The sequence below is a fragment of the Cynocephalus volans genome, chromosome 13 (assembly GCF_027409185.1).
Source record: "Cynocephalus volans isolate mCynVol1 chromosome 13, mCynVol1.pri, whole genome shotgun sequence".
NCBI classification, from domain to species: domain Eukaryota; kingdom Metazoa; phylum Chordata; class Mammalia; order Dermoptera; family Cynocephalidae; genus Cynocephalus; species Cynocephalus volans.
The window spans coordinates 109,645,377-109,671,678 of NC_084472.1; the positions used below are offsets into that span (position 1 = coordinate 109,645,377).

At 52.7% G+C, this 26,302-nt stretch overlaps 1 protein-coding gene across 4 annotated transcripts in view; it reads right to left on the bottom strand.

The window, feature by feature from the left end:
• Positions 1–2,039: 2,039 nt before the first annotated feature.
• Positions 2,040–26,302, bottom strand: part of FGFR1 (fibroblast growth factor receptor 1) — a 47,219-nt gene continuing 22,956 nt past the window's right edge. Inside the window, exons 3-18 of one of the 4 annotated variants that reach the window (XM_063076617.1) lie at positions 17,225–17,491; positions 15,749–15,832; positions 15,306–15,478; positions 13,090–13,213; positions 11,806–11,996; positions 9,722–9,866; positions 7,514–7,710; positions 6,555–6,700; positions 6,197–6,318; positions 5,662–5,772; positions 4,964–5,154; positions 4,216–4,338; positions 3,921–3,991; positions 3,458–3,595; positions 3,204–3,309; positions 2,040–3,088 (exon numbers count right to left, since the gene is read on the bottom strand). In XM_063076617.1, coding sequence (XP_062932687.1) covers positions 2,912–3,088; positions 3,204–3,309; positions 3,458–3,595; positions 3,921–3,991; positions 4,216–4,338; positions 4,964–5,154; positions 5,662–5,772; positions 6,197–6,318; positions 6,555–6,700; positions 7,514–7,710; positions 9,722–9,866; positions 11,806–11,996; positions 13,090–13,213; positions 15,306–15,478; positions 15,749–15,832; positions 17,225–17,491 — 2,366 coding nt within the window. In that variant the 3' untranslated portion in view covers positions 2,040–2,911. Of the gene's footprint in view, positions 3,089–3,203; positions 3,310–3,457; positions 3,596–3,920; positions 3,992–4,215; positions 4,339–4,963; positions 5,155–5,661; positions 5,773–6,196; positions 6,319–6,554; positions 6,701–7,513; positions 7,711–9,721; positions 9,867–11,805; positions 11,997–13,089; positions 13,214–15,305; positions 15,479–15,742; positions 15,833–17,224; positions 17,492–26,302 lie in introns of all 4 variants that reach the window. The other 3 variants (XM_063076616.1, XM_063076619.1, XM_063076618.1) reach the window with 3 other exon arrangements.

Below are 26,302 nucleotides of genomic sequence, written 5' to 3' on the forward strand. Positions count from 1 at the left end.
AAACAATGCTTTATAATGCTAAAACCTAGGCAAAAGATTTCTCAGTCATCACCAGTACACACGCCCAGGTAAGGTCAGACTGATGTGTGTGTGTTTGTGCACCTGTGTGTGTTGGGTGGCTGGCCAGTATGCGGATCCAAACCCTTGGCCTTGATGTAATGTAACTTTAAAGCAGACTGGGACATTACCTAATGTTGACTGAGATTTTAGTTTGCTGACTCCACCCAGTGGTGGCTGATAAACACAGTGACTTCATCACCGTTGAGATAGATCTCTTGCTGCATCTGATGTTCAATCTTACTTACCTGAAATCAATACATTACATTAGCGGTGCCAAGGGACTGCTGATCCCCAGCCTGTGGCAATTAGACAAGATGGAAAGGCAGTATTGATTAATACTGTGGCGATCCTAGGCCCTAGTCTTTTAACCCTCAGGAAACCAGACAGATTCAGCGTCTTGACAGCACAATGTCTTCATTAGATAAACTGGATTCCTTTTCTCAAGAGACCCAATCTGGTCATCTAAGTAAAATGGCCATTTCATTTTCTCCCAGGTCAATTTCACTATCTTTTATTTGACAGCCAGCTTAGTCTTTGGGGAAATTCATGGGTGATTTGAGTAGTAACAGTAAGGACATCACTGTCATAATGGTTCCTTATATTTCTCTAGCACCTCTCCCGAAGGCATATAAAGCCTTTATACATCCTCCATCCATTCACACAACATTGCTTCAAGCTAGGGCCAAGGCAGAAATTATCACTGTTTTACAAGGAAAGACACTATTATATGGTCTCAAAGCAAATGATTTTAAGAGCTAAAATTCATTTCCTGGCTCTGTTCACCAAATTATGCCTTCTTTAAACATAAACACAAATTGTAATATGTTGACAGTTGCGTATTTAGAGAGAGAAACAACGATAAGAGAATTTTACAATAGTGACCAACACTGTAGCTACCAAAAAATGCCTAGCTCAGAAAGGAAATTTATTTTATTTTTTTAAAAGATGACCAGTAAGGGGATCTTAACCCTTCACTTGGTGTTGTCAGCACCACGCTCTCCCAAGTAAGCCACGGGCTGGCCCCTCAGAAAGGAAATTTAAAGCAGCACTCCTATTTTACCTATAGAAATGAAAGCATATTGAACTTGCTTTTGTATTCAGCAGTAATCCAGCAAACAGAAACCTTTAATATAGAGGCTGAGTAGTGGTAGGTTGTTGTGCTAGTGGCAGGTAGTAGATTCTGAGCCAGAATCTACTTGGTGAGAACAGTGATAACCAGCAGGTGGCAGAAGTAATGAATTTCCAAGGAGCCAAAAACTAGAAACATTCAGAGAATTTTTTCCCTTTCTTGAGGGATGGGGTGGAGTTTGGACAGGAAGAACTAAAGGAAGCTAAGATCTATGACGGTCCCAACAAATGCAGTCTGGTCACGTGGACACAGGGAAGAATGGTCTAGGGGAAGATAATGAACAGAGTAGACTGGGGAAAATAAAGCAAAGGACTAGAATGTAAAACTAGCCTTAGGTGACAAGGTATTCCCTCACCGAGAAGCACAGGCAAAACCACACCCACACGGCGGGGTGACCGCATAGCTGGGTTTGAGTTTCTGCAGACCCTTGTTGGGTAATCCTTAGCTTTCCTCTTACTCACTTTAGCTCTAGCCCTTGGCTATTCCAAGGTCAGTGCCCCCCTCTTCCTCCCACGCCAGACCCTACCAGTCCCCTCTGAGGAAACAATCTGTGGTTGAGGGCTGCTGAGGCCTTGGCTCTTTGCCCAGCGCCTCTGCTGCACGGACAGGAGGCTCCTGCCCATGATGCAGACATCTTCTTTTCCAGCCTTTCCAGAAGCATCGGAGAGGCAGGAGGTTTGTCCTGGAGGTCTGGGTGAAGGACCTAGGAGGAATAGGTTACAAGGAACCTGCAGGGAGTGTGCAGGGCTCTCTGGACAGACACGGCCCCAGGGCCCACAAGGCCCCTCCTTTCCAGTGGACATGGTCTCCCTTTTCACACAGTCCATATAAAAATGAAGCAGCAGCAAATTTTATTGAGGGACCTAAACTGAAAATAGGTTTAGAACATAATTTAAAAAAATAAAACAGCAAAAGTAGCAAAAAATATATGACCTTTTAAAAAACATTTTCCTTTTTTTTCTTTTTTCTTTGTTTTTAATATATAGCAACTGATGCCTCCCAGCCACCAGGAGCATCTTACCCAGTGGGTAAATCTCTGGTAATGACCCTTTTAAAAAGACATGTAAATATATACTCAGATTTATACACTTTGTGTTTTCTTCATAGCTATATACAAAGCCCCTGTTTGGGGCTGGGCCCCAGGGCCACAACACTGCTCCCAGCCTTTGCCTCCTTGTCCTCTGGTACCAGGTATTTGGTCAGCAAAGCAAATAGTACTGGAATTAATAAGCCACTGGCACCATCCATCTGGGGCAGAGGTCACCTTCAGTTGAGGCCTGATGTACTGACCTCCCTATGCTGCAGCCCCGAGGACAAGGCACCTGTCACCAGAATGCAAGGGGCTCCCGGGTAAAGTGAAACAGACAAAACCAACACAAGAAAGCTCAGTGAGCTCTCACTCGCGTGCCGTTCATCTCCCACTCCCAACCCTCCAGGCAGCGCTAGGTGGCAGGGAGGGGTCTTGGTCCAACATGTGGGAGAGAACAAAGTGGCCATCAGCAAGTACCTGCCTCTTTGCTCCTCTCTCTCACAAGCAGGTGGAGAGGAGGAGGAGGAACAGCGGTGAGCTCAGTGGGGCGAAGGCCACACGGGAAGGCCTCAAGTAGGCAGCTGGCTCCTACCAGCAGGAAGGGGACTAGGGAAAGGCAGTGAGTCCAGCAGGGAGCTGTGGGTGAGGGTCACAGCGAATGATGGGGGTTGGAAGGGAGAGTGGGGGGCTAGTCAGCGTCGTTTGAGTCCACCACTGGCAAGCTGGGCTGGGTGTCGGGGCAGACAGGGCTCCTCCGGCAACGGCTCATGAGAGAAGACAGAATCCTCTCCTGAGGAGCAGGTAGAGCTTCGAGTGTCGGGAAAGCTGGGAGAGTACTGGTCCAGGGGCATCGATAGGTCCAGATACTCCTGTGATGGGTGAGAGGAAAGGACAATGGGCAGGGAGCCCCTCCCTGTGGCGGGACCAGTTCCTGGAGCTGTGCCCCCGTGGTGATGGCCTGAGGTCCAGCACGGGCGGTCTCACCTGGTTGGAGGTCAAGGCCACAATGCGATCCAGGTCTTCCACCAGCTGCTTGAAGGTAGGTCTCTGAGAAGGGACTGCATGCCAGCAGTCCCGCATCATCATGTACCTGTGGCAAGACCGTGAGGTCAAGGAGGCAGGCGGGGAAGGAGGGAGGGCCTGTGGTAGGGCTGGCTGGGTGGGGCTGCTTCCTCTGCCCACCAAGCCCACTCTGCCCAGGGCCTGGCTCGGGACCTCACATGGCTCCTCGGGCTTACAGCTCATTGGTGCAGTTGCTGGGCTTGTCCATACGGTGACCCTCCTTCAGCAGCTTGAAAAGCTCCTCCACAGGCACACCAGGATACGGGGAGCCGCCCAGAGTGAAGATTTCCCACAGGAGCACCCCAAAGGACCACCTGTGGATGAACACAGTGCCCCTGGGTCTTAGGGCACAGAGCGAGGCCACCTGCAGCTTTTCCACCAGCATGTCAGGTACTCATCCTGACCTTCGCCTCTCCCAACACAAATCCTGAATTCCGAGAGGAATACCAGGAGGCAGTGCGGAGAGCAGATGGGCCTTTCCGTGTCGGGGAGAAAAGTAAGTGGATACAGAAAATATTTTGTTTTTTCTCCCCAAGATGCGAGGGAGACTGTCATCAACCCAGAGGGGAACAGAGGACTGTGCTGTGCTGGGAACTCTCTAGCCCACGTGTGCCTGGTGATTGCTTGTTACAAACTCACACGTCGCTCTGGTGGGTGTAGATGCGGTCGAACAGCGCCTCGGGTGCCATCCACTTCACAGGTAGTCGGCCCTGCAAGCAGCACAGGGAGACGGGGGTGGCCCGGGGCAATGAGGGGACAGGCAGGATGGCCCCAGGGGTGGTGCGCACACCTTCAGCCCCTCCAACCACACAGTTTCTCAGGCAAAGCCACCCGTGCTGGGTCACAGCAGACAAACCTGAGCAGGAGGAAGCCTAGCGGAGGAGCGTCCCGGGCAGGGCAGAGGACACACGCCGGGTACACGGTCAGCACTTACGTTGGTTGTCTTTTTATAGTAGTCAATGTGGTGAATGTCCCGAGCTAGGCCGAAGTCTGCAATCTTCATCACGTTGTCCTCCGTCACCAGGACGTTCCTGGCGGCCAGGTCTCGGTGTATGCACTGTGGGGAGGACGGAGGAGGATGAGGGTGGGAGGCAGGTAAGCGGCGACCGCTGCGTCTGAGTCCCTCCACCCTGACGCTCGTTCTCAGTGGCAAGCGGACCTGCTGACTCACTGGCCTCTCCCTGCCACATCACTCTACCCGCGGACCACTCTCCTTCCCTCCTAGAATGTTCTCTACTCTGAACGCCTCCAGCGCAGGCTTCTCAAGCACTTCAGCAAACCCTCCTTACTGGCCTCCTTTCCTGGTCCTCCCAACTCTTAGCTTTTGGGTTCGCACCAAAAGGCTGAACTTTTATGCACGTGTCCTTTTAGGACAGGCACAGCATCCTCACACTGGGCTGGGGCTCAGACAAAACCTGTACTAACACTGTCACAGGCACAATTTCATTTTATTCTTATTTTATATTGTAAGATGCTAAGTGGCTGCCTGAGGCTGCACAGAAAGTGGCAGTGCACGCATTTGAACTGAATTCAGTCATTCCCAAAGCCACTAGGCTACACTGACTGGAGTCTGTGTTCAGAATGTGTATGATTCCACCAGAGGATTAAAAGTTATAAGCTGGAGTACCAGGAGGACTCTGTCTCCACCCCGACTTCACCCACGGATCCTTCAAGTGCCACACCTTCTTGGAGGCGAGATATTCCATGCCTCGGGCCACCTGATAGGCACAGGACACCAGATCCTTGGAGGAGAGCTGCTCCTCTGGGTTGTGGCTGGGGTTGTAACAGTACTCCAGCCCAGGGGGCCTCCGGGCCTGCAGGTACTCCCGCAGGTTGCCCTTGGAGGCGTACTCCACGATGACATACAGAGGACCTGGGGCACAGGAGGAAGAGACCATCAGGGCAGGCAGCAGGCAAGCAGGTCTAGTTCCACCTCAAGGAAACCACCCCAACAGCATGCCCACATTTGTTTCCAATCCTAGCCTCCCCTTCCCTGCATCCGCTTTAGGGGACCGGGGAAATTCATTCTACCACCCAAAGAAAGTCACAGAAATAATTCTTCCCAGCACAGTCCAGAAAGTTTCTGAGCAAAGTTGGGGATAAGAGACCTAATTTGGACCACAATTACTCATATGTTCCTGTCTACACACTGTGTGTGTGAACCTAGGTGTCTGCATTCTTGAGTGACCACCAATGGGCATCAGGCCCAAGAAATACAATCCACCCACTGCCAACTCGGCCTCTCTTCTTAACCCCTTCCTTATGTGTGGCTGAGAAAGGCCTTGTCACTGAGACCCCGGCCCAGGTCTTCTCCCTGATGGCATGAGGCCTATACCCTGCCCCAGGGGCGGCGGGAAGGCCAGCCCGGCTCGGTGCCCACCGTCCTGCGTGCAGGCCCCCAGCAGGTTGATGATGTTCTTGTGCTTCCCGATCATCTTCATCATCTCCATTTCTGAGATCAGGTCTGACAAGTCTTTCTCTGTTGCATCCGCTTGACACCGAAACCAGAGAGGGGTGAGACTCATTTACTTTGGGAGGAAGGGAGGCAGGAGAAAAGCTAAGGGAGAGGGGAGAGGGTGCATGCTGAGGAGCCCCTGCTTCTCACCTCTCCCCTCCCATCCAAATTTATTTTGCCTTCCCTCTTATGGGAGCCGTTGTTACAATATGTGTTAGTGACTGGCAGGGCATACAGTGAGAACATCAACCAGAGATGGTATCTAGGATAAACACCTAACCACAGCCCAGGTGGACGCCAAGTGACATCATAGCCATCTCAGGGTGCAGAATGCCCCTCCACTCCCAGGTAACCCTAAGCAGGCAGTGCAGCACACAGAAGGTGTTCCAATTGGCCCGAGGCCCACAGTTTGCTTGAAAAGGGTAGGGGTTGTTTTTGCAAGGACGGAAACATCACTTACACTTCAACATCTTCACAGCCACTTTGGTCACACGGTTGGGTTTGTCCTTGTCCAGCCCAATGGCCTCTGCCAACACCACCTGCCCAAAGCAGCCCTCTCCCAAGGGTTTGCCTAAGACCAGTCTTTTGAAGGAAGCAGAGAACAGCATAAGCTGTGGCTGGTAAAGTTCAAACCGTCAGAGGACACCCTACCTCCACCTCTCCCTGTCTCACCCAGCTGCGAGCGGCAAGTGGAGATGATTACTTCTGCAGGCACCCCATGCACCCTCTCTCCCCAGAAGGTTTTCGTATACACACCTCCCAGCATCAGAGTAACAAGCAAGGGATGTCCTCACAAGGCTGGGAGTGAAGAGCATTACCTGTCTCGAGGCAGCTCCCAGCGAGGGTCTTCCGGAAGCTCATATTCAGAGACCCCAGCCAGCATGGGGGTCCCACTGGAGGAGAGACGTGAGGGCCGAACAAGAAGAACCCCAGAGTTCATGGATGCGCTGGAGTCAGCTGACACCTGCAGGGAAGAGTGGGGTCACCCTTCCAGCAAGGAGAGGCGAAGCAGCGGCAGACTCCTTCCTGTCACTAGACAGGGCTCTCCACCAATGGCAGAGCGACGTTTCTGTGTGTCTGATGTTCCTTCCCCAGCGCAGCATGGTAGAAAGACCACTCGGGGTCAGAAAACCCGAGTGCGAGAACTGACTTATTTCCAACAACCACTTGCCTTTCTGGGCCTCACTCTACTCACCTTCAAAATGTGCCGACCAGATGTCCCTCTTCAGGCTTGACATTTCATAACTTATCCCAATAGCAACTCTATTCTCGCCCCGATTCTTTGCAAAAACCCTGCCTCAGATTATGGATTCTTAACTTCTAAAGCAACTTCCAGAATTCACAGTGTTCTGTGTGAAAGGTCACTCTTTCACGTGCCTTTACCTTCTGCACCATTTCTTTACACGAGGGGAGGGTGGGCACACACATTTCCTTACACGAGGGGAGAGAGAGGGCATCTGGGGACCAACTCAGGTCCTCTTCTTTATCCTGTATCTCTGCACCTCTCTCAATCCATGTGCCAGGTGAGCAGAGGACTTGCAGTTGGGGTATGGAAAGGTATAGGGAATTTATGGGCTAGACAAGCTTGAAACAGACTCTGGAGCACTTAATTCAGGATGTTCTGCTGTGCCTGGCCCAGAAGTCAGAAAGCAAGGTCCAAAGTGGTAGATTAGGGACAATGGAGAGGGCAGGGTATGAGAGGACCCTGGAGAAGCCTCTGGAGGCACAGGGAGAGGAGGGTGCCGAGCATGCAAATCCCCCATCTACTTTCTGTTACCTGTCTGCGCAGGGGGATGCTCTTGGCCAGCTTGTGCACGGCCATCTGGCTGTGGAAGTCGCTCTTCTTGGTACCACTTTTCATCTTGTAGATGATGACGGATCCCACCATGCAGGAGATGAGGAAGGCCCCTGTGCAGTAGATGATGATCTCCAGGTACAGGGGCGACGTCATCACTGCTGGTCTCTCTTCCAGGGCTGAGTCAGTGTGAACAGAGTGTTAGCAGGCTCTGGGGCTGCGTCTGTAGGGCCCTGCTCCATTACAAAGATGACACCCATCTCCTTTGCCCTGGGAACTTTTAGGGAGGAGGAAAACCAAGCCACATCCCTGCTAGGGCTGGGATTCTGGCGCCGAAAGGATCAGGCATCCTATGACATGTGAAGCTTCCTTAAACTAATTCCAACCCCATAAGAGGGATGGACTAGAACTGTCTTGCTACACAAGTCCGATCCTCATTCATTCCAAGTCTCCTTGCTCAGCTGGACTGACTGCTGGGCTAGATGGGCACCAGGTACCCTGCAAGGGGCACGGAGAAGTCATTCTGGATGCCTTTCTCAGTCTCCTCCTGGAAACGTGGCCCCTCTCTGCAGAGCCTCAGCACTGTGTGCACACACCTGTCACATGAGGACAGATGGACTGTTTCTGAGTCCTTTGTCCCTGGGAGGCCACAAGGTCCTGGAGGGCAGGACTAATGCCTTGTCCATATCCACATGCCACAGCAATGGCATGTTGTGGCACGTGCAGAATGAGGAAAAACCAAGCAGGGAGGGAACTGGCTGTGTCCTGACTAAATACCCCACCCACATCCATGCCACCTCTGCCGGGCCAGACCACAAGCCAAGCTGATTTAATGTCCAGACATGTTTGGGCTGCTCTAGATGAAAAAAATAAATGTTTTTATAGTTCTTAAGGATTCTACTCACGGCCCTAACTCGTGAAACTCAAGGAAGTGGGAGGAGGGTGTTTTGTTCTTTTCTCCCACCTTCTGTCTAGAATTGCCCCCCTCCACAGACGCCACGCCCGTGCAGTCCACCTTCCACTCACTACGAGCGGGCCGGGAGGGCTTCTAGACCTTCTGTCTAGAATTGCCCCCCTCCTTTCACACACAGTCCTCCCAATCCTCCCGTTTAAAACGTATCAGCCAGCACGGAGGCAGGCGGTACCCGGAACCCTCCCACAGAGGCACGAGGCATGAGCCCAGGCTGAGCCTGGAGGAGGACATCCCAAGGCCTGACAGGAGACAGCAGAGCTGACAACTCGGAGAAGTGTTTCTGTTTTTTCTTTCCCCAACATAGAGAAACAAAGACCACCGACTGGGAGCACACGGGGGCACAGACAGAACAAAGACAGGGACATGGATAAAAACAGAACGCTTCTCTATCCCAAGCAGGGGCATCACGAGACCTGCTGCGCAAGCAGGGCAGAGGGGCGAAAGAGAGAAAAGAGGGACGGGGCAGCAGCAGCAGCAACAGGAACAGAGCAGCACCCAAAGCCACAGCTCTGCGGCCACCAGCCCACCACCCTGAGCAGCCGCAGGCTCCTTCCTGCCCGGCCCAACACACAGACCTCCCCTCCTGGGAGAGGGGGGACGGCAGGTAGCCACAGAGAAGTGGGCGTCATCCAGCCCCTGTGGCTGCCCCAGACAGGCCTTATGTAAAGTAGCGAGTTCACTTATCTAGGTGGAACCTCTCCTCATCCCAAGTCAGAGGGCAGTGGTGTGGAGGGGTGGGCTAGCGCTGTTCCTTGCAAGCAGCAAGCCCCTCTTGGCTGAGTGTCTATGTTCAGTGGGAGGAGCAGTGGGGCCCTTTCTGAGCCTTTTGGGACTGGCAAAAACAGATCAGATGATTCAGACACTCAGTATGAAGTGGATGATGAGGGAAGGCTGTGGGCCCCAGGATGGAAGGAGCCTGCCCTGGAGCAGAGCCTGCGGCAAGTTAAATCAGATCCCACGCATGCATCGCACTGGCCAAGGGGAGAGCCAGAGGCAGGTGTACAGGTGGGAGGCTGCCGTGTTCCTGCAAAACCAGGAAAGCTCCTGTGTGAGCCCAGAAGATTCAGCCCTCAAAGCTGGAGCAGAAAGGGGCCCACAGCAGGCAGGACTCCATTCCTCTACCTCTCCCAGCTCTGTCTCCCCCAGCCCTGCAATGCATGCCGCCCGTGCCTGTGCGACGGACGGCAGGACATCGAGAGGAGAAGTACAGTGTATACCTTCCAGAACGGTCAACCATGCAGAGTGGTGGGAGAGTCCGATAGAGTTACCCGCCAAGCACGTATACTCCCCCGCGTCCTCAAAGGAGACATTTCTCAAGTGAAGCACTTCCATCTCTTTGTCGGTGGTATTAACTCCGGCAGTCTAGAACAGACAACGGAAGCAAAATGGACACGCACGGCACATGAGACCTCTAGGCGACACACGGAAAGGGAGGGAGAGAGAAGGGGGAAAACCAGAGGAAGAAACTCCCCCGCGTCTCCTTTGCAACAAGGGACCAACAGAGACCACCAGGCAGCAGACCTGTTAGAGGAGGACAGTGAAACCCTTGGGGGCTCCGGCAGACCTGAGAAGACGACGGCGGTTACAACCCTTCACCAGACGCTGGCAGCCACAGCCCAGCCAAGCATGCGGGCGGTGGGCAGCATGGAGAAATGGGGCCTGGCGGGGGCTGTTTGGTTTCAGGTAAGATCGTCAGAGGGTGCACGTGGGAGGGTGGGGGCCGCTACACTCACTCACACTCACTCACACTCACTCACACACACACACACGCATGCACGGAGCCCGTGGATGCTGGTTTGCAAGGGGACGCCCGGCCCCTTCTCTCACCCCACTCAAACCTTCAGTCTGAAGGATCACTCTTAACACAGTCAGACTGTGTCCCCACAAGTACACACACACACACACACACACACACACACACACACACACACACACACGCGCGCGCGCGCGCACACGCGCGCGGCCAGGGACCACACAAAAGGCACAGAGGGAGCGAGCAAACACCAACACAGAACCGAACCAAACCAGCCTCCCGGCCAGGTATTTTTCCATGGCCCTGGGCACTAGAGACACAGCAGGGTAACAGGGAGAGTTCGGCGCTGGCTGCCCCACTTGCCCCAGCAGCTTGGGGCCTAAGTCAAGTACCCAGCACAGGGTCCCATCCATCTCCGCATTACCTTTTGCCATAGGTCTGGTGACAGTGAGCCACGCAGACTGGTTAGCTTCACCAATATAATTGGAAACCTTACACACATACTCCCCGCTCTGGGCCTCTGTCACATTGAACAGGGTCAGCACCTCCGCATCCGAGCTATTAATCCCCGAATGCTGGAACAAACCAACGACACACCAGTCAGTTGGGCAAACGCTGCGATGTGGCCGTACTTAGCTCCCATGTAACTTCCAGGCAGGCCCAGGGAGCTAAGGCAGGGGAGATATTACTAAGTGTGATTTGTCATCTTTCCCTTGTTAGCAGGACAAAACAAGTTGACTTCAAAAGTCCAAAACACTTGACTGAAAAAAAATATATCACTGCCGCAAATGAAATGTTCTGTTTCTGTTAAACCCACTCCTCCCAAAGCGACAGGCCCACTTGCTACAGAGCAGCTTCAGCACTAATAGCGAAGAGAAGGGATGGCCAGTAAACCTTTGGGACAGCCAAGCCAGGGCAGGATGAGGCCTAACTCTGGGACAAAGAGGTAAACAACTTTCCCAGCTTCTGGTTACTTCCTGTTGTAAGATCCACTGGAGATTTAGGCAATTACCTTCCCTGGATTAATGGAGCATTCAGGGACAGTGAAAGTCTGGGAGTAAGAGGGAAAAGGAAGAGAACGCCATTACTCCTCATGCTGCTTAGAACTTCCATGTGGCATTTGCTTTTCCAGCTCTACTTAAGCTATGCCCTTATCATTCACCCCATTCGCCAGAAAGACCATCATTTGGGAATCAGGCTGAGACTAGGACATGCTCGCGGGAAAGGCTTTGGTCCTGGGCAGTGAAAAAGCAGGAGTCCAAATGCCTCCTTGAGTGCCTGACCCAAAGCCCCAGCAAAGTCACTCACAAAGCTCTGTGGAAACCAGCACTGCCCACTCCCCCAGCCCTCTATTCCCAAATCACCTCCAGTGTGTGATCTTTGTCACTAGTCCTGGGGAAAGTGGCTAGATCTCCGCTAAGATGGAGTATGCACCTAAAGGGTAAGGAAGAGTCCTAATCCTGGGCACTGAGCCTGACCACAGGGACCCTAGGAGACACTGGTCTCCTACCCCGCACACTGGCCCATGACGACTGGGGCCAAGATTACCTTCAAGATCTGGACGTAGGGCAGGTTGTCTGGACCGATCTTACTCCCATTCACCTCGATGTGCTTTAGCCACTGGATGTGAGGCTGTGGGTCGCTGTACACCTTGCACATGAACTCCACATTGCTGCCCAGGGCCACTGTCTTGTTGGCGGGCAGCCCTGCCTGCAGGATGGGCCGGTGAGGGGACCGCTCTAGGGAAGAAGGTGAGGAGAGGCTCATCAGGCCCTACCACACCTGGTTCTGGTTGGGATGCTGACTGAGGGCATCCCACAGACCACTCAAGAGAGGTACACCCATACCAGTACCCCCTTTGGCCTTCCAAGTGAGGGTCAGTGAACTTCCCCATGGCTCTGCGGAGCCCCAGACCCTCCAACCTGAGCTGGGAGAAGGGACACTGTCTTCAGGCCCTAAGCTATCAGGAACCTCCTCCCCCAGGCATATCCATATTTACAGGCATCGTAAGTCTCTCCTGCCTTAATGGAGAGTTCTCTAACTTAGTCACACCCCCAGACCACAGCACAGCCTACTTCTCTTTAGCTAAAATGACAGCGAGTCTCTTAGACTCCTGCTGGTTGAGGCATGGTCCAGGAGCAGTGGCCCCAGCATCACCCAGGAGCATGTTAGAAATGTGGAATGACAGACCCTACCCCAGAATTCCTGGACCACAACCTCCTATTTACTCCATATCATCAAAACCAAGACAGAGTGCTGTCTGTGATGCACCTTAAGATCTCTAGGGAACAAGACTCAGAACTTCTAGAAGGAACAGGCTGCAGTAACAGCCCTGACAGGCATGACATTCTTCCCAGAGTCTCCTGTGATGCCCTGGAGTCAGCACAGGGCTGGACTTCTGCATTAACAAGTTGTTGGCCTCTCGGAGCCTCAGTGCACTCTTGTGTACAGCTAGTCTAACAGTGTCTACCTTTGCTGGGGTGCTGTGAGAATCGCTGGCATGTACTTAAAGAGCCCAGCATACTGCTGGCATTCATTAGCAATGGCTACTATTAATGCTACACTGAGGGTCACTGCACCAGCCACGTCCCTCAGAACAGACTGTCAACAGCACCTTCCATTTCACAGTGGCAGCTTTGAGATGAACTCCTGTCTCAACATCTTCATTCTACAGATAAGAAAGATGAGGTCCAAAGCGGGGAGTGATCTGCTTAAGGTGACGAAGTCAGGAAGTGACAAACAATGTCACAACTCCATCGCTAGGAAAGCTGGACACCGAGGCTGTTTTCTCCACACCCCTGCCCTGCCCTCCTGCCGCCTCTGCCTGCTTACCCACAACATCGAGCTGGTAGGTGTGGTTAATGCTGCCATATGCATTCTCCACAATGCAGGTGTAGTTGCCCTTATCAGAGGGCACCACGGAGTCCATTATGATGCTCCAGGTGGCGTAACGGACCTGAAGGGAAACACACCAAAGGGCTCTGTTGATGGTCTGGAGGAAAATGTGGGCAGAAGTCACATGGGAGTGTTGGTACCATGTGCTCCCCGACAGCCGGCGGCCCCGCCCTGCAGTCTGCCTGGATGAGGCAGAGGGCCCCATCCTCGGCCCACTGGTAGATGGTCGTCAGGATGCTGAAGCCTTCCCCATGGTATTCAAGTCCCTGTGGCACTCAGGGCCATCCATGGCCTGCACAAATGTGACATCTGCAAACTGCCCCTAATACATCAGGAACCTTCCCAACTCTGTACCTCTGCCCATGCCATTCCTGTGCCCAGGACGGCTCTCCTGCTGAGAGTTGGCCCTGTCTGTCCTTGACATCTCATTTCAAAAACCATCTCCTCCAGCCCAATCTCTGGTCAGAACTGTGCTCACCCCTCCCTCTGGACCTCTACTGCAGCACAAATCACAGTCTGCTTTTCATGACATCGGCCCTCCTAGTAGGCTGGAATGTCTGTCTGGAAACGATGTCTTGTACCATCTAAAGCACAGTGCCTTGCATTCAGTAAGTGCTTGGTGAATTAATTTAAAATGTTTCCCTATTCTTTAGGATTCCCTCTGCTTTTTAAATACAGGATTAATGGGAAAAACGGAAGCTAGCTGAGATGAGAGTGAAACTGGGGTTATAAAAATGATCAGAGACTCTCAAGAAAGGATCATGATAAAGACATTCTTCCTACAAATATAAATGGGCAAAGGACATAACAGACAATTTGCACAAGAAGAAATGAAAATTTCTTATTAACATACGAAAATTCTAACTTTATTAATAAGCAAAATAATACACAAGAGAACAATGAAATACAGTAGTCATCCTTATCTGGGGGGGACATGTCCCAAGACCCCCACCCAGCAGATGCCTGAAATTGTGGATAGTACTGAACACTATTCATACAGTATAGTTGACCCTCCCTATCCATGGGTTTGGCATCTATCGATTCAACCGACCACAAATTACAAATACTTGGGAAAAAAATTCCTCAGAGTTCCAAAAAGCAAAACTTGAATTTGCTGTGTGCAAAGTACTATGTTGAACTCACATGAATGAAGTGATGTGCAGGCCTTGTGTTAGGTATTCAAAGTAATCTAGAGGTGATTTAAAGCACATGGGAGGAGGCACGTAGGTTATATGCAAATACTGTGCCTTTTTTTATATTAGGGACTTGAGCATCTGTGGATTTTTGTATCTATGGGGGTCCTGGAACCAATTCCCCATGGACACTGAGAGATGACAGCACTATGTTTTGTCCTATGCACACACACCTATGATAAGGTTAATTTATAAATTAAGGACAAGAGGTTAATGACAATAGCTAATAATAAAATAGAACAATTATAAAAATATATTGTAATAAAAGTTATGTGAATGTCGTCTCTCTCAAAATATCTTATTGTACTGTACTCACCTACATTTGGCTACAGATAACTGAAACCAAGGAAAGTGGAACCTCGAGTAAGGGGAACTACTATACTTTTATCTGTCAAATTTGTTCGCAAAGGTATCATGAACTTGTCATTCTGATGCTCTGCTATTGAAGGGTGAATTAGTTTCCTCTTTTAAGAAAGTAATTGGGTAACATGCTTATACTCTGATTTCACTTCTAGCAATCTGTCCGAAGGAAGCACGTTTAAAAATGCTGATGAAGATATTTGCTCCAACATTATTTATAATAGTGAAAAACTAGAAAATACCTAATAGCCACAAAATAGCTCATTGAATTCTGGGATATTTTAATAATGGAATCTTATGCAGCCTTGAAAAACTATCTTTCAAACACTCATGCTTGAAATACAACACATTCTTAACAAATGACAAGATAAATTATATACACAATGTGATCAATTATGTACAAACTATATACACAGAAAAAAGACTGAAAATATTTTAAATTTTATTTGTACTTTTTGTAGTTGGAATTTTAAAAAGCACATTCCCTTTAGAGTTAGAAAACATTACTAAAAACAACTAGAGGAATATGATGAGGATTTTCTAACTCAGCTTCTCTCATTCCGCTTACCCTAACTTCCGTAGAGATGCACGTACACATACCTTGTATCCTCCAATCCTGTGGTCAGGCTTGAATTCTTTGCCATTTTTTAACCAACGCAGCGTGGGGTTGGGCGTCCCACTGGAAGGGCATTTGAACTTCACGGTCTTGGCAGCTGGCACTGCATGCAACTTCTTCTCCATCTTTTCTGGGGACGTCCAATATGGAGCCACAGCTGCGCGGGGAAAGCCAAGAGAGACGGGTGGGGTGGGGGGAGTGGTCAGGCTCAGGAGCGAGGGCCCAGGCCGGGACCGGGAAGTGCCCTGCCCATCTGCCCGACAGCTGTGGGCAATGCCAGGTGTTTATCAGAACATTTAGTGGGATCGCAGTTGCGCGTCATGACCCCACATGCCCTCTCCTCCCTCTTCCCTCTTAAACCCAACTCCCAGATCGCAGGGCAGTAAGGTAGGAAACAGTAAGGTAGGAAACAGTGTCTCACGCATACGGTTTGGTTTGGTGTTATCCGTCTCCTTCTCCTCTGAAGAGGAGTCATCATCATCATCGTCGTCCTCCGAGGAGGGGAGAGCATCTACGGGAAGAAGAAGGGGCACTGAGGTCCCCCCAAGGCACCTCGAAGATTTCCAAACATATCAACAGTCACCCCCATCAGGCTAGTAGAGTTAGAGATGAACACCACTCCCCCCACCCACCACCACGTCCCGATTTTTCCTTAGTGGCTACCTCCCAGTGGGGGAGAAACTGCTTAAGAACTGCGTGCTCCTGTGCTTGTCCGCTTCCGCCCCCAACCCAATGCACTGCCCCTCTCTGCCCAGAAGCCTTCACACCGGGTGGTTCCATCAGGGTCAGCTGTTCTTCTTTAATTTAATCCACCCTGCACTCAGAGGCACTGCCTCAACTCACATGCCACCTAGATGTGCTGGGTTTCAGATCTAGCAGCTGCAGAACCTTTGTCTTTCTTTGGACTGTCAGCCATTGAGAAACCCAGGCAGGTCTAGGCACACTGTGGCTAGAAGCTATTTCCAAAGACATGGGCTGAACAATCTACAGTCAGAATTTTTCCAGCATGCATCCGCTAATAATTGGGGGATGCCCTTCTTAACCAGAGCAGGCAGGGAGCCCACCCCCCAGCCTGCAGCTGCCAACACCTCTCCCCAACAAGTAGCCACCCCTTATAAGAACAGGCTTGACACACATGCGGTCACCAATCAAGGTTCAGGCTGGATCTTTATCCAGCCCTTCCTAGCACTTTTGGGGCTCTGGAGGGAAATAAAGAAGGCAAGTCCCTTGGTCGGGGTATAGGTTCTAAACGATGCCTAGGAGGAGGTGCCAAGCTGGGACCCTGGGGTGCATGAAGGGCATAAAAAAACTCTCAGCTCTACTTCCTTTGATCCTAGTTTTCTGAAAGTCTCACTCTAAAAACAGCAGATTCCCAAAGTCACCGAGCCCTGGGGTTCCCTGCCTACCTGCCCCCTTCCCGCCCCACCCCCAGCACAGCTCCAGAACCTGGAGAACAGTTGTTTCCATAAAGCCTGTGGACATGGCGGTGCACCTGGGTCCTTTCCTGCCATGTTCTGGGGCTGTAACCACTAAGTCGAGTACCAAGTCCAAACGGCAAGGGAGTGACAGGATGGAAGCTGGATGAGTACCACTAAGCATCCCAGAGATCTGAGCAAGCCGTGGTGGGAGCATCACAGGGTCTTAACACCCCAAAAGCATCAGCGTCACCTCCAAGGAAGGTCTTGGAAGCCCCAGATCTCTGGCCTGGGGACTGCCCCACCTGGTCACCCCTCTGAGAGCTAAGCCACGCGGCGGGCAGGGAGCAGTGTTAGTGGGCAGCAGTTTCTGAAGCAGAGTCGGGGCAAATCATGGACGGGGAGGAGGTTCACCTCCCCTGAAGCTGGCAGAGAGGGTTGGAGAGGTGGATCCAGACACAGGGCGAAGTCAGGGCTTTGCTACCAACCTGAGACATTGACGGAGAAGTAGGTGGTGTCGCTGCCCGAGGGGCTGCTGGTCACGCAAGTGTAGAGGCCGGAGTCGGCAGGCACGGACTCCCGCACCTCCACCTCCTCCCCTGTGATGCGGGTACGGTTGCTTTCCACCAGCTGTACCCCGTCCCGCAGCCAGTTGATGCTCTGCACATCGTCCCGCAGCCGACAGCGAAGCTGCAGCAGGTCACCAGGGTGGACCAGGAAGGACTCCACTTCCACAGGGGCTCCCCAGGGCTGGGCTGCAGCCACCACAGGGGCCGGGAAGAGGAACCAAGGACCGGGAGAAGGAGGGAGGGGAGAGATAAAGGGCATTACGCAGCCACACTGAGCTGCAACGCCCTGGCATCACCTGCTCGGGCTACAGAGCTGGGGAGGTGGGGACAGGAGTACGGGGTCAGTCGGAAATGGCTGGCTACCTGGGAACCCCCATCTCTTCTCTTCCATCCCGCTCCTCCAAAGGTCAAAGAAGAAAGAGGCAAAGTTAGGAAGCGGCTGCAGCAGCATTAAGCAGATCAGTTTCATTTCCCTCCATCCTGGGGGGAGAGGTCAGCCCTCCCCAGGACTTCTTTATGTCCACAGTGTCCTCCCCACACGCTCTGTTCCTTGCTAAGAATGTCCACTTCCCAAAGGAACGCCCTATCTCCTTCTGGCTAGGTCAGCCTTCCCTTTTCCATAGTAACACTTGAACAAACCTCACCCCTCAAACATCCAGCAGCCCCCACCCAAGTTGAGAGAAGGCAATTTGTCCACCGGGGGCTCCGGGTTCACGTGACTCGGCGAGGGCGGGGGTCTGTCCCCCCAGCGAGTCAGATGCATAGTGAGACAGACAACCCAAGGAGAGGTCAGCTCAGGGGAACCGCTAGCTAACAGGTGTCCGGCCAGAGGATTCGGAGCTTTTGACTATATTAGGAACGGAGGCCTGCAGCTGCCGCAAACCCCAGTTGTGCTGGCAGCAGAAGCTGTTACACACAAAGGTCCTTTTCTCCTCGTCCTGCTGCCCGGCTCACCCACTCCTGTCCCCACCTTCCCCTCCCCCAACACACTGTCACACACGTCCACTCTCCATTCCTCCATCACCTCTCTTCTCTGGAGCAGCAGCTCTGGGCCCGCCCAGGTCGTCCACAGCTCATGAGATCCAATGCTGCCGACAGCACCTGTGCCTCTCCTGCCACCAGGAAGGCAGTGACCCGGACATGCTTTGCAGCCACCATCCTGGCACTCATGACCTGTCTCCTGAACAGCCCCTCTTCTCCCATGAGGGAGAAATGAAGTTTCCATTTCCCATTAGGATGCTCCAACATACTCCTGACATCTTCCTCCACCAAAAGAACGCACTAAGTGCCTCTCGCTTGGTGCCACCCAACTGCCTTGGAGAGGCTCACGGGGAACTGCCCTGGGCCCCGATGTGCGCAGATGAAACCCAGCACGCTTCCCGCAGCCCCTGCCCGTCCCGGCTCCCGCTGCCCACCTCCATGGCTGACAACCCCGCCTGGAAGCTGTTTCTCATGCCCAGTCTGGATTAGGTGCCCTCCCACCACACCTGCCATGCTGAAGGACAGTCCCCTTTCTCATCTGAGTTCTGAGGGTGGGGATGTGCCATATTTACCTTCAAATCTCCAGCACCTAGTCCGATGCCTGGCACCCAAGGGCTGCTCAATAAACGCTCGCTGAACACAAGACACACCTTGTCACTGACTTCCTCTCCTAACTAGCTTTTCTCTTTCCTACCCCTCCCCCATTTTAATGAGCATCTTTCTGAAGTGCTCAACAGGTTTCCACAAGAAACCTTGCAAATGAAAATGGGTGTCGGAGCATCGGAAGGTACCAGGGACTAACAATGGTTTTCCTCACAGGGGCCTTGGGGCCACAACAGAGGGTGCGGCTGCATAGCCAAGGCGGGGGCCTGGCCCATGCCAACCCGCGGGTCCCACCCGATCTTAGATGCTGAGTCACTGAAAGTGGGGGTGCTGCTTTAAAAGGGTTCAAAACCACGAGGCTAGCACACATTTATTTTTGTGAATCCGGTCAAGGGGAACACCACAAAGGTGAGCAGACCACACAACGGACTAAAATAAGCTTTTGTGGGTCTTGGAAAAGGTTATTCTTTCCATTTTTAACGGTTTGTGGTTTTGCCAAATGCAGGTAGAAGAAAAGCAGTGGGGACTCGACTCAAGGCAAACAGCAGACACTCCTATTGATCAAGTCTCATTTCCCTCAAGTGACCTCGTTGATTAAATATTTTGTAGCTCGTGATCTGTACCAGCCGTTGGTCAACAGTAAACTGACAATCTCAGCCTCTGGCATCACACAGCCTATTGTGACAGGACCCAGAGAGGGGAAGTAGCTCCCGAAGACAGAAACATGGCAAGGTGCACCCGCGGGCGCCCCCAGAAGCACAGCGCAAGTGCGCCGGCCCCGCCGAGATGCTCGCGCTCGCGCCTGCCCCAGCCAGGACGCCAAACCAACTCTTCTACAAAAAGCCTCAGGGCCAGCTTTCTTTTCTCCTGACACAATTGTTTAGAACTCGATTCCCTTCCAAACATGTCTCGGGTTTGCTTTGTCCTCCCCACCTCCCAGGAGCACCTTGGGATAATCTCCTAAGTGGCCTCCCTGGGCTGGAGTTCAGACCCACTTCTGATCCAGAGCCCGCGCTGTGTGCAGAGAAGGCTCACAACCCCGCTCGGCCCCCAGGCCCCCAGCCCGCTCCCACCTGCTCTGCCCAAGGGGCTTCCTTCCCCTCCCAGGGCCTGCCACTCCGTCTGGCTGTGCCCCACCGCGGGTGCAGCCCTGCCCAGCAGAGCTTACTCTGCGGAAGACGGGCAGTCTCTCAAGGGGCCTCCTGCGCAGACTACTCAAAAGCTGCCTTCGACAATGTCCAGGACGCCTTCCGCCTACAGGAACGTCGCTAATTTTCTGTAAAACTGTGACTGTCTGAACCATACAAATTCGTACTCAATTCCATACCGTCTTGCGTGGTTCCTTTTTTTAAACATCAGAGATAATTCGTGTACCATAAAAGTCACCCATTTAAAGTGTACAATTCAATGGTTTTTAGCATATTCAGAGTTGTGCAACCATCAATGCAATCTAACTTTAGAATATTTTCACTACCGCCAAAATAAATCCCATATCCAGAGCAGTTACTCCCCATCCGCCAGCCCCGTCCCCAACCTAAGTAACTGCTGATCTGCTTTCTGTCTTTATAGATTTGCCTACTCTGGATATTTCATGTCAGCGGAATCGTGCGATGCACGGTCTTGTGACTGGCTTCTTTTGCTTAGCATAATGTGTTCAAGGTCCTTCTATGCTGTAACATGTCTCAGGACTTCATTCCTTTCAATGGCCTAATACCATTGCATTGTCCCAATGTACCACATTCTGGTCATCAATTAGTGGACATTTGGGTGTATTATTTCGTAACCGTCAAGTGTCTGTGTCTTGCCTCTCCTAAGAATTGGCAAACGCAGAGCAGAATTGCCTATTATAATTTCTCCACGGTGCCTAACAGTGTCAGAGATGGAGAAACTACTCAAAAGATCTTGAACTGAATTTAGCATCTGGCAGAAGCTAATTTTCAGAGGAACCAAGAATCAGTCTAGGGCTCTTGGGTCACCGTGGCTTTTTCACGGCTAGCAGTACCCTCGGATGTGTCCGACTCTCCGTTTACAAAGCAGGGATAATGCCATTTTCTTTTGGGAGGTGAGGGAAAGGGAACCAACCGCTTGTTTGTTTGCTGGGTCCTGCCCGTCTGTGTCACTGCCCTGACCTTGGGGAGTCCTGTGGAAGGTGGCTGATTTAAGGGCATCACTGTTGCCACCAGCCCACAACAGCCAAGTTATTATTCTCCACCCTTCTTTTTGTCTTTCCAGTGCCCCCCACTTAAATCCTCATTAGAAAGGCCCCTGCATCTCCAGCTCCAGCTCCTGAGCTGGCCTCTCTCTGCTCAAGACCAACGGGCCACGGCTATACTTGTCGTTAGGTGTCAGTTAGCAAGAGAAGAGCCAACAGATGCTTTTATTGGGCTGGTCATGAAAGATGAAAAAAAGAAAGCCTGCTTATTGCTCAGCCACTTGAAACCAACATTCTGACTCTCGGAGAACCTGGTTCATTGGAACCAGGTGGAAACGTAGTCCTCAAGTGTACGAAGGGGATGCTGAGAAGGAAGCGGCCAATCAAATGCTTGCTTCATGCACCTCCTTTCCTGAGAGACGAGGTGGGCAGTGGAGGCTGGAGGACATTTGGTTTCTGGATTCCCTGATGACCTAGCCAGAGGCTGGAAATGTTTGGCTGCGAGTCAAATTGCAGCATTCAGTATTACAAGCTCTAGGCACCATGTGTTAAAATTGCATTGTGGAAAAAAAGGGTGCATTGTGCTTCAGTGCCAACAGAACAGAGTCACTGTCATCAGCACCAGGAGTGGGAAGGGCAGGGCTAGGACTTAGCTTGAACATCCTTAGAGGACTCGGGCTGCCAATGCATTTCCAATGCCTGGGACAACTCTTCAGAAAACAGGAGAGAACAAAGGCTCCTGCTTAGCTGCTAAAACTCTGTGACCGAGGAGGCTTCTAGTCCTGATGCAGGGTCCTGGGACAATGCAGGTGCTGGGTGGATCCTGGAAAGTGGTGCAGGCTCTACTTAGTGCTCCCTTCAGTGGGGGTGACAGGGATTCATACACCAATCCCATCCCGCTTCCCTAATGACACCTCTTTACTGCTGGGCAGGGGGCAGGGACGAGGAACAGGCTGGAACCCCTATTTTCAGTAATCCTTAAGGAAGCAGTCAGTTTAGGAACATAATTAATGTTAATGAAGCCCTACTGAGTCCCTCTCCCTTCCTATCCCGCTCCACAATACTGCAGCTTTGTTAACTCCCAACAAGCCAACAGGTATGGTATTTTGCTTATAGCAGGACTGGCCAGAAATCTCCCACAGTAATTTAGTGGTAGCCCTGCCTTAGGTACATCAGATCAGATCCAAGTTCTTGACTCTAAAAGCCATGGGCAGTCTGTGTGGTGGGGGAAGGGAGTCTTGAGGGGGCCCAAATCCATACAATCCTTGTCATTCTCATGAGAAAATGAGACCCAGTTCCTGAAAAGCCGAGAAGACAGGGAACTTTCTTCCAAATAGTTATCATTAGGTGACTCTGTGAGCCCTATCACTGTGCAAGGAGAGATGGGCTAAACAAAGGCACAGAAGACATACACCCTGCCCTAACTGGGGTGATAAGGTTTACCCAACACCTTGATATGTACGAAGCACCTTACACAGCCACACGGGACAACTGGAGAACACAGGAAGCAAGTCCAGGCAGTCCAGGAAGGCTCTTCAGTCACAAAACTGAAGTACTGGTGTCACAGCAGGGGTTGGACAACATGGCAGGGAAGGCGGAGAGAAGCAAATGCAGGATTTAGATGAGAGGGAAAACTCGGGGGGGAGCAGAAAAGAACGGGGTGCTCATGAGCAGGGCTGTGCCTTGGGATGAGGGCAGCGTGAGATGAAACCAGCCTGGAACAGAAGGTTCATGGTAGAAAACGAAAGAGTCCCAGGAAACTATCTCTCTGCAGTGACTCTCTCTGTAGGCCATTCACGCCCCCTGTACAAATATACCTGAAGAGGCATTTTGAAACACTTTACCAGCCCTGGTCCCATAATGCCCAATTTGTTCTGGAAGTTGTCCATCCCCAAGCCCCGTCACTTCACACGAACCTAGTGAGGAATCACAACATATGTGCACACCCTGGCAGGGCACCACGTGCCTCCCGTACATTATCCAGGATCACTGGACATCTGTGTAAACAGCACCACGAATACTGGCAATGCGTACAGCACGCTCACTGTACCCCATAAGCTGGACACAGCTCTTAACACAGACTGTCTCATGTCACCGCCACAGCAACCTGCGAGGTTCATGCTACTGTCCTCTCCGTCCTATGGATGCGGAAGAGGGTGCACATGGCACTGTGTGTCAAGCACAGCTCTCTCATTAAAACTCCACAACAATCCTGTGAAGCAGGCACTACTGTTATCTTCATTTCACAGAGAGGGAAACTGAGGCACAGAGCAGTTCAGGATTTGTTCAAGATGGTCCACTTGGTGGTAAGTGGCAGAGGTAGGATTCAAACCCAGGGGGTCTGTTCTCCAGAACCCACACACGTCCAGAGTCCAGCCTCTGCCCTCACTGGGTCTTTGCCGTCCCTGACTTCTGAAGAGCGGAGAAGCTTTTGGTTAGGTCCGTTGGTCCTGTCTGATGGCACCCACGTCTCCTCGTGGGGGATTCTGAAGTCAGTTGCTTTGGCCTTATTATCCCTTCTTTCCTCATTCCCACAGTCCCACAGCTCACATCTGACCATGACCTTATTACTGTGTGCTTTTAACTTACAGGTGCACGCTGCTGCCCACGCTCACCTGCCCCTTAGAGGTGAGCAGGTGCGGCCGTCACACGCGGCAGCTGAGCGGCGGGCTAACGACCACGCCCTACTTTACTGTCGCACGCAATACGTTACAACGCACGTTTATTCACGTCCACATCTCTTGTGGCTGCTCTCGTTTAAACACGAGAAAGTGAAGGGTGAGATGCTTCTCCCACACTCACGAAACGGGGATCAGCACTGGCTCTAGGTGCGGGGTCTGCTGGGTCCTGGGCCCCTCCACGGCGTCTCGCGTCTCACCCACGGCTTAGTCCAGCAAGCGCTGTTACAGCGTGTGGGACAGTGACAGGTGACCCGCTGGAGGTACGCACAGCTCTGCCTCGGACGCAGGTGGACAGCACAGCCCTCCCTCCTGTGGCTCCATCCCCAGTCAGTCACCTGACTGTCTTCTCAAGCCCTCCCCCTTAATGACAGCCCACAGCCCATGACCTCGGATGACCCGTGAGGAGATTAAGAACTTTAGGTAAACGGGTTGGTCAACCCTCCCCTCGGGCCAGCTCTCTGATCACAGGTCCTCAGAGAGGTCCCCACTCTCAGGCCCTGACCTCTCCAGACTCGCACGCTGCCTCCTGTCCCCTCACACCTGAGAGCTCCAGTTTATCGATCTCCTCCTGCTCCAGAATCTGGAGCCTCTCAACACCGTCCCGTCCCCTGTCCCCTACCCCACCTCATCTGTGCAATCCCCAGGTTCTGCCTCTTCAGCCAAGCCAGTACCCTCACTACCTCTTTTACTTCACTTCCCTCACCCAAGAGACAAGATGTCACTTTTCCTAATGCTGTCTCCTCCTCTCTCCAACAAGCAGTCACCCCATCACGTCCCTAGACCTTAGAACTCACCCTTCTGAGACGTGCCCAGTCACCTTCACCTATTCTCCGTATGCCTTCCCTGGCCTCGAGACTGACGAGGCTCTGTCTTGCACTTACTCATGTGGCGTGGCTGTGGCGCTGGCCCATCAGCATGTCGTATCCACACTGTGAGGTCTACACTCTACCGCCAAGGGGCCCAGGGCTCCAACGACCTGCCCCCAGCAAAAGCCAGGCATCAGTCACTCGCGTGACATCTCAGGGCGCGACTTCTCTCCTCGCCGCTGTTAAATCCGTGTGATTTGGGGCTTCTGGGGTAAGAGAGCTGGCCAGGCCGCCCTCGCCCGCAACACGGGGAACTGGCGGTCCAGGAGTGTTTACTGTCTCGGCACAGACTCCCCAGAGATAAATGAGGGGCAATTGTGGCTGGGGAGGCACTCGGGTGGCTTTGAAAGCAACTTGAAAGGAACCCAGAGGCCCAGGGGGCCCCAGGAGCCCTCTGCAGAGGTTTCAGTACGTTCTTCGGGCTTTGAAATGGAGCTGAAAACTTCTTTGGTCTGGCGAGACCGGGACAGGGCAGAGAGTGTCACCGCGAGCCCGGGTAAGCAGCACCCTCCGAGAGGGCTTGGGTGCGGCCAGGGAGCTGAGCCATGGGCCACCCCCGGGCCCGCGGGTCCCCGCGAGCTGCAGAAGCACTGGCGGGACGCAGGGCTCGCGGAGCCCCGGGCCATGAGCGGGCTGACACGGTCGCGACCCAGGGGCTTTGGAGTAGGGCTTTTTAAAAAAATTGAAAAAGAGAAAAGGGGAAGAAGGGACAGTTTGCATGCAAATGGGCCACTGCCAGAAGAGCCCATTAACATGTAAAACTCCACATTCAGCCCCACGGAACAGTGTGAGCGGCTGTGTTTGCCAGAGGGGCAGCAATAAAGCTCGCCACAAAGGGGCCGAGGGACAATGGCGGCTGAATGGCCTCTGTCAGCAGGTCCCTCGCGCGTTGCCATGGGGACCCGGCCGGGGCTGACTGAAGGCATTTCCTGAGGAGAAAGGCGCGCGCTCGGGCCGCAGCTAATCCTGACAGGAAGCCGTCCTCGCCCAGCCGCCCGGGCCTGGGCCGCAGCTCTGTTTTGTTTTTATTAAAAAAAGATTTCACTCTTTTGTGTGTCCCACCTCGTCACTGTAATTTAGTGCAGAGCCGCCTGTGCCGGCCAAAGCGACAGCCAGGGCCCTGGGCCCGCCCCACGACCCCCCGAATCTAGCTCCCCCAGCGCCGGGCAGGAGCCCCAAGCGGGCCAGTGCCGACCGGGTCCCTGTCGAGCTCACGGCGGACACAGGGAGCTGCTCCCGGCGGGGGCAACCCGTGCAGACTCGAGTTCGGGGCTCGAGGCTCCGGGCCTCCCGCCAACAGCACGGTCCCCTGTGGGTCTCGCCCCTGCCCCACTGGCACCAGCGTCGCCTTCTCCCGCATCGGGCACAGCACTCTCCAGCGCCAGCAGGGCTGTCATGAAGTGATTAACAAAGGAACGTGCCCAGGAGTTGTTTTAAAAGAAACTCCCCTTCTGCCTCCCCAGCAAAAGCTCTCATGGCAACTGTTCTCGGACAGGCCCTGGGCAGTTCAACTCTCACCACACCCGCTTCCCAAGACTATTCCTAACACACGCTGCTTCTCTCTCTCCAATCTTCCCAGCAGGAAAGAAGCGCCCTGAGAAGAGGCAGGTTCACTCAGTCACCCAGGAGCAGAGGTAGAGGGCCGGCGGCTACAGGCCAGGGCGGCCTGAGCTCACAGTTCCTAGAAGTTTGTGTCACCATTTCACACTTGGCA